The sequence below is a fragment of the Kogia breviceps genome, chromosome 14, assembly GCF_026419965.1.
Source record: "Kogia breviceps isolate mKogBre1 chromosome 14, mKogBre1 haplotype 1, whole genome shotgun sequence".
Taxonomy (NCBI): Eukaryota; Metazoa; Chordata; class Mammalia; order Artiodactyla; family Physeteridae; genus Kogia; species Kogia breviceps.
In genome coordinates this window covers 62130407-62138327 of record NC_081323.1, presented here as the reverse complement: position 1 = coordinate 62138327, position 7921 = coordinate 62130407, and the positions used below count along the sequence as shown (strand labels likewise).

The following is a 7921-nucleotide window of genomic DNA, read 5'->3' as shown; positions in this document are numbered from 1 at the left end:
AGCCCCCTAAAAAATAAAATCTATTTTAAAAAATACGGCATAGAAAACAATTTCCTAGTGGTAGAGATAAATAATCCAGCAAAACTCCATAGCAATGAGGAACATAACCTGACCCCCTTGATATTTACAGTCTAAGGCCAAGTGAAGGTTGTGTAAGAAGTGAAGAGCAGCCACCCAACACTGAACACAATCACAACAAAAGGACATTCCCTACCAAAAACAACGTAAAGACTCTAACCAGGAGGCTGCCTCCTCGCAGTGTCTCCCCAAAAGTTATGAGGCAGAAGTTTAGTTCATGCCTGGAAGTTGTTCTTAGTCTTGATTTTTAGTTTCAACAAGAAATTCTGAAAGTGTTTCAACAGCCCTAAGTGAAGGAAGGAGGGCAGCCATCATCGTCCACATCTGCAGGGAATGGACCTTACACATTTAGGGCTGAGTGGCATCTGAAGCAGAAAGAGGGCTGTGTCTTTGAGAGGCCCCAGTGCCTGCAGTTAGAAAATGCCGTTTGACTAGCAAACTGGATACGGAAGCTGTTGATGGAGAAGACTGCGGAGCCATGAGGTCATTCCTTTTTTATGCAGCCTCTTTTCCTGCCTATAACCACACACTTTACTCTCTGTGGACAATGACTGAGGTTCAAATTCTGCCTCGTAAAGTAGGGTTGCAGTGGTAATGGAAAAAGTATCATCACTTGTAAAACTTGGAAAATGCAACATGAGATTTCTGTGTGCTTTAGAGAGAGAGAATTAACACACATAAATAAAAAAAGGAGAGAAAAAGAGAAAGAGAACAAAACATCTGCTTTTCATCAGCAAACAGTCAAAGCAAGGGGCAGCAGGGGCTGAGTTCACTGGAGTGTCCCAGCATTTAGAAATCCTACATCCAGACTCCTCAGAGCAAAGCTCTCTGATAAACTTTTGAGAAATACATATTGAGTGATGTCCATGAAATCCATATGGTATAAGAACCTAAGTTGTTTCTGAATTTTGGTTGTTTTTATCGACGGTTCCATCATCCTCTAAGGAATATTCCTGTGTAAATCTTCCACTTCCAGCTCCCACATGCTTTCATGGAGGGGATTATCAGAAAGATCTGTCATCTTCACAGCCTGCAGGCATGGCTCTGGGTTGCAGGCCTGAACCACTCCCATCACCATCACATACTTTCCTAGAAGAAGAAAAGCCCAGTGGTAAAGTTCACGTTGATAGACAAGATAAAAACAAAACAGACACCTTAAGTCCTTGAGGGCTTAAATTTATCAGGGAGGCAAACTGGAGACAAAAAAAAAAAAAAAAGCAGAGTAGATACCAAAGTGCCAAGGCAGCTACTGGTCAAAATACATATATTGCCAGCAAATTCCGCATTTAACCTGGAGAATGACATTTGTATCTCCTTTGGTTTCTGGTTTTAAAATGCTAAAACAGGGACTTCCCTGGTGTCGCAGTGGATAGGACTCTGCACTTCCAATGCGGGGGACCTGGGTTCGATCCCTGGTCAGGGAACTAGATCCCACATGCATACCACAACTAAGAGTTCTCGTGCCCCAACGAAGGAGCCAGTGAGCCGCAACTAAGACCCCACATAACCAAATAAATAAATAAATATTTAAAAAAATAAAATAAAATGCTAAAACAAAATCACAGCACACTGCATAAAGCTATCATGCCCAAAGAGTGGAAGAGTCTCTCACATCAGAGGATAAGTTGTAATTAGACAGACTGCTCTAAGGCGGGGCCTGAAAACCTGAGCTTTTCGCTTCTCCCTGTTCCTTGCTCCATGCCAGAGTCTGTGACTGGTCTCTGTGCACAGGACTGGTCCCCCTTCTGCAAAGACAACCCCTGACAGCCCCAAACAAATCCAATTTTCCCTTTATGTTGCCAAAAGAGCTGGGCAGGTGGTAGCACCCCCCATGCCACCGTTATTCCAACTGCCTGGGACCAATCCCTGCCACCTCCGGCCACCAGCTGGGCGTACGCAAGCAAATCAACAAAAGGGCAGGCTGCCATCACAATGATCTAATGACATATTAACCACGACTCTATTCCCATTCCCTTGGGGAAGTGGCTCTCCTTGAAAGCAAAAATGGCCAGTCTTAACCACACAAAACTCAACTGTGAAAAAACCCCAAACACAGCAGGAAGAGCAGGCATGTTGCCAGCCCCCACTGAGTGCCCCTGCGAGGCCACTTTAATCACACTGCTTCCAACATCAGGACTGGGTTTGTACTCGGGCCTGGGGCTCTGACTGAAGGAATCCAGGCAAGCTGACACCTTACCCTCTGGTCTTCAGCTCCTGGCATGGCGTAGGTTAGGTTTCCCTGAACCCATCCCTACATTCTACCTGAGCAAGTAACGTGGGGTTCCTCAGTGATGTAGGTTCGTTCTAAAAATACACTTGCGGGCTTCCCTGGTGGCGCAGTGGTTGAGAATCCGCCTGCTGATGCAGGGGACACAGGTTCGTGTCCTGGTGCGGGAAGATCCCACATGCCGCGGAGCGGCTGGGCCCGTGAGCCATGGCCGCTGAGCCTGTGCATCCGGAGCCTGTGCTCCTGTGCTCCGCAACGGGAGGGGCCACAACAGTGAGAGGCCCGCATATCACCAAAAAAAAAAAAAATACACTTGCCATACCCTCTGAATGGGCCTAAAAAGCTGGTGGAGATGGAGCCCTCAGAAAATGACTGAAGACCCTAGAAAGGAAGAACAAGCCCACAGACAGTCCCTACAGGCGAGGTAAACACGGAATCCACATACTCAAAACCTACATACACCAAGGCGTATAACACAACTATACGGGTGAACTCAAAGGCCTGAGCTCTTTCCTCCCGAGAACAGACCACTTGGTTACTAGTCTGGTTCATTCTACCCACACCCTCTCCCCCAGCCAGAGTCTCTCTCCACTGCCTCTCCTCCTCCTTCCCCACCACGCCCCTCCCTTCCATCAGGCCTTCACCCCAACCGTACAGGCCTGGATCAGTTGTCCCTCTTCTGCGCCCACGACACCCTGTGCTTAAGCTCAAGCCTATGACATCACTTTGTGTTTCAGTGGCCTGCTTACTCTTCAGGCTCCCTACCTGAAGCCAGTGTCAGATTTGTCGATAAAGCCCTGGTATTAATTAGCAAGAGGAAATGGTATGGCCCAGGCACACAGGCCAGTAGGTAAGTCAGATGGGTTCACCAACGCGCAACGCCCACTCAGGTACCTACTGGTGCCAACCTTATGCCCGGGCTGGGGCCAGACATGGGAGACAGCTCCAGCTTGCCTTCAAAGAGTATTGCCTGGGGACCAGCACACCAAACAGCTCGTGCTACATGCTACGCCAAGGGTGGCAAACTTTTTCTGTAAAGGGCCAGATACTAAATATTTCAGGCTTTGAGGCCATAGCGTCTCTGTTGCAACTATTCAGATCTGTAGCTGTAATGGAAAAACAGCCCTAGACAATACCTAAATGACGGTGCTCCAATAAAACTTTACTTATGGACACAGATATTTGAATTTCATATATAGATACTTTTCCCATGTCATGAAATCTTCTGGGTTTTTTTAACCATTTGAAAACATAAAAAACATTTTTAGCTCGTGGGCCGTGCAAAAAGAGGTGGCAGCCTGTAGTTTGCCGATCTTGCACTAGACTAACATTGCAATGGAGGGCAGACAGAGAGGGAGGCTGCAGGATGGAGCCAGGGTGGGGTGAGAAGCGTGCAGGAGCATTGCCTAGTAAAAAAACAATGGTCACTATGACCTAGGGGCTGTGTTAAGGACATTTAAAAAATGTATTGAATCCACACAACAGGCAGGAATTATTGGTCCCTTTGGTAAGAGGTCCAGAAAGGTTAAGAAAAGTGCTCCTGGGAGCTCAGCCAGAAAGGGCCAGGGCCAGAAAAGTTCAACCTAATACCGAGAATAGTTGTCAGAAAGACACAGAGCCCGCCCTGCCGTAGTCTGGCCCAGTGGTTCTCAAAGTGTGGCCCCGAGGCCACCAGCACCAGCAGCACCTGGAAGCTGGTTAGAAATGCAAATTCTCAGCCTCGCCCAGACCAACAGACTCAAACTCTGAGGGTGGTGCCCAGCCAGTCAGTTTTAACAAGCCCTCAGGGTGAGTCTGATGCATGCTCAAATTTGCACACCACTGGTTTAAAAGCAAACAGTAGTGAACTACAGCCTAAGACAGTCCCACGAAGGAGGGGTACAGCAAGGCTCCTCATTCCTGGGAACTGGGGAGAGCTTCCCAAAGGAAGGTACATTTGAGTAGAGTCGTTAAGGATGAACCAAGTTCCCCACTATTATATTTTCCAAAACTTGACAGGGAGAAAAAAAATCACCCGTGGGGAAGGGACTCTGTTAACAAATACACATGCTGGGGGGCCCTGCCCCGGAGACTCCAGCTGGAAGGGCTGGTGGAGTCCTCGGAAACTGTATTTTTTGAATGGGCTGCAGGTGATGCTTATCATCAGAACTGCTTGAGTGGCGCTTGGCTGGGGAGGGGAGGAAAGAAATGGTATCGAGGAGGGGGACCAGCACCGCCAACACCGGGATGTGGGACGGCCAGGCCCCGCCCGAGGGCGGTACAAACCCAGGGTCAGCCGCGGGGTCGAATCCGGCTGTTACCTGGGACAAGGCAGGGCCGCCCGCGCGGCACCCGCTCCAAGCCGCAAACCGAGAAGGCCCCGCTCGGGTCCCGCAGCCGCGCCTCGCCGCCGCTCGCCGCCAGCACCGTGCCCTGCATCCACACGGCCGTCAGCTCCAGCGGCCCGCGGCCCGCCGCCGCCCGCGACAGCCGCCACGCGCCCGGGCCGCCCTCCGCGTGGCGCCGCAGCTGCTCCGCCAGAATCTTGAGCGGCGGCGACCGCGGCAGCCTCACGGCCGTGGTGCACTCGCCATGCAAAGAGGCCGTGGGCACCGCCGCCATTCTGCCCCGCCGCCTCTTTCCCGCCAACCTTGATGAGCGGCGAGACCCGGTCCGCAGCCACCAATCAGGGGCGCGCTGGCGGAGCCGGCCAGTGGTCGGCGTCGGGAGGCGGAGCCGCCGGACAGAGCGGCCCCACTCCCACCCCAGGAGTGCGCAGGCGTACGTAAAGTAAATAACCGACCGGCAAGCTGGGAATGGATGAAATGAATGAAAAGAGAAAAAATAAATAAAGGAGGGAGGTACAGAACTCCCTGTTTCCAGGCACCTCAAATTTGGCGTGCACGCAAATCATCTGGAGAATGTGAGTATTCATCTTTTTTTTTTTTTTTTTTTTTTTTTTGGTGGTATGCGGGCCTCACTGTTGTGGCCTCTCCCATTGCGGAGCACAGGCTCCGGACGCGCAGGCTCAGTGGCCATGGCTCACGGGCCCAGCTGCTCTGCGGCATGTGGGATCTTCCCAGACCGGGGCACGAACCCGTGTCCCCTGCATCGGCAGGCGGATTCTCAACCACTGCGCCACCAGGGAAGCCCCGGGAAGCCCCTGAGTATTCATCTTTACATCGCCTTGTCTAGTACGGTTCTCTGAGGCTAACAAATAACGTGCAAATACTGAAATGGATCGTAGCAATGGTGAGCCTATGTTTATTGGGAGTTATCAAGAATCGAGTCGAGAGATAAGGCTGGAAAGAGGGACAGGAACAGCTAGTAAAATTGCCCTTTCTTTTATTACTATTTTTATTTATTATATTTTAATAACAAAATAAATTTAAAGTTAATAAGATATATTGCTATATTTTTCACAAAAGGAATGAATGTTCATTGTAGAAAATTTAGAAAAGGAAATCTAGAATAAGAAAAGAATTGTAAAAATCACTCAGATATCTACCTACTATTGGTGTATTAGCATTCAGGTTTTAAAATATATACATGTGTATATATATTTTTATACACAAATATTGTTTTGTATATTACTTTCACTTAATAATAAACATCTTTCCATATCAACAAATATCCCTCTGCTTCCTCTTGAATGACTGCATTAAGATTTTTTTTGTCTCATCACCTACCTAACCAATATCCTAGAGGTGGACATTAGGCTATTTCCAGTTTTTCACTTTATAAGTCGCTACTGTGAACCTATCTAGAGCTAAATCTTTGTGCATGTTTCACATAAATTTCTAGAAATGGAATTGCTCCCTAAAAATTGTGTGTCCCCAATCAGTCAAATCCACAAATCCTAAACCAAGCAATCCTGTAAGTCCAGACCAGTTGTCAAAAGACTTTGTCCTCCCAGGGCCTCCCGCAATACCAGGCTTACAGAGGGTATTCACCAAGAGCTCGATTTTTATAAAGCAGCTAAGAAATACTGAGCCAGGTTCTGACCTAAGAGCTTTGCAGGGAGTATCCCATACACCCTGTAAATACTGTTCTACAAAGGGGAAAACGGAGGCTCACAGAAGCTAGGTGGCTTGCCCACAGCCTCTCTGGCAGTAGCCTCCGTGGGATCCTGGCCTCTATACTTCAACCCTAAGTTGTAGAGTAACCAGGCTCCTAACTTGAGAAGGAAGCAGAGATTTTAACCAAGAGAGAATCCCACCCCCTTCAAGCCTGGTGAGTCCCCACTGGCCTTCCCCAAGGCACCTCTGAAGGCCAGAAAAGTGATGGGGAAGGGAGTTGAAGTATAGGCCTGGGAATTTCCCACCATTCTCTTGGCCTTCAAATTTGTGTGTGTGTGCACGGACACACACACACACACACACACACACACACACACACACCCTCAAGCTCCATGCGTGTTGCTGGCAGAGTGATCTTCCCAAAACACAAGTCTGAACATATCAGTGCCCAGTTTATAACCTGCTATGATGTCACCCCTCCACCTGGAATATGAGCATCCCTCCAGGCAGAGCAAAATGTACAAGGAGGGCCCAGAAAGGAGAGAGAGCAGGAAGCATTGAGCAGACTGCCAGGATATCAGAACGGCTAGGACACAGAGTGCAAACAGAGGAGTGGGGATATAGGAGGCTGTACCTACATAACCTCACTTCTTACCCCCATTTTACAGATGATGAAACTGAGGTTCAGGCTAATGACAAGGCTGAGGCCACACGGCTAGTGAGGGGTGGAGCCAGGACTCAACCCAAGTCCATCTGACCCCAAACTTCATGCTCTTTGAACCACACCTGCCATCTCACTGTCCACACTATCGCCCATCTCCCCATCAAAGATGTCTCAGTAACTTTGCTAATGCTGTTCTCTGCCTGACACGCCTTCCCCGTCTCTCCCATCTAACTCAGTCACCACGTGCCTGCCACCACTAAGACCACTTCTCTTCAGGAAGCCATTCTTGATCCCACAACTGGAGTCAACCCCTCCCTTCCAGACCAGGCTGCTGATACCCCTAATCCAGGGTTTCTCAGCCTCAGCCCCACTGACGTTTGGGGCTGGGTAATCCTGTGTTGAGGGAGCTGTCCTATGTGCCTTGTGGGATGTTGAGAAGCATCCCTGGCCTCCACCCACTAGATGCCAGTAGTACTCTCCTCAAGGTGGCAATCAAAAGTGGCTTCAGACATTGCCAATGTCCCCTGGAAGGTGAAATCACCGCCTGCTGAGAGCCACTGCACGCATCTACAGACTCACTGCATTCTGTCTTGAACCATAAATACTTGAGTCTGAGTCTGTCTCACCAGCAGATCAGGGGTCCAAACTCTGATGCCAACAGCGGCCAGGCAGGTAACCCTGGTGGAGCAGTGACACACTGGCCTTCTCAGGCCCCAATAAAGGGGCCAATCACACTCAGCCAATGGTTGCCACGTGAGAATGTGGGTCCAGTGTTGCCAGATCTGATTTTTAAAGACATTTTAATGTATAACCTCCACATTTAAAAAAAGTGTTGGCAGTGTATTCAATTCTAAAACAAACAAAGGCTTTGTGTCCCTGAAAGCACCCTGTGGGTAACCCAGGCCCATGGGCAGCCAGTCTGCAAGAGCGGTCCCTAGAATTCGAGCTTTTGTC

At 49.2% G+C, this 7921-nt stretch overlaps 1 protein-coding gene across 1 annotated transcript; it reads right to left on the bottom strand.

The window, feature by feature from the left end:
* Window positions 1-936: 936 nt before the first annotated feature.
* On the bottom strand, window positions 937-4906 carry RMI2 (RecQ mediated genome instability 2). The gene is made up of 2 exons (XM_059036297.2): window positions 4606-4906; window positions 937-1167 (listed from the first exon to the last, which is right to left on the bottom strand). The coding sequence occupies exons 1-2, from the start codon at window positions 4904-4906 to the stop codon at window positions 1019-1021; spliced, it is 450 nt and encodes a 149-aa protein (XP_058892280.1). The 3' UTR covers window positions 937-1018.
* Between the last annotated feature and the right edge of the window lie 3015 nt (window positions 4907-7921).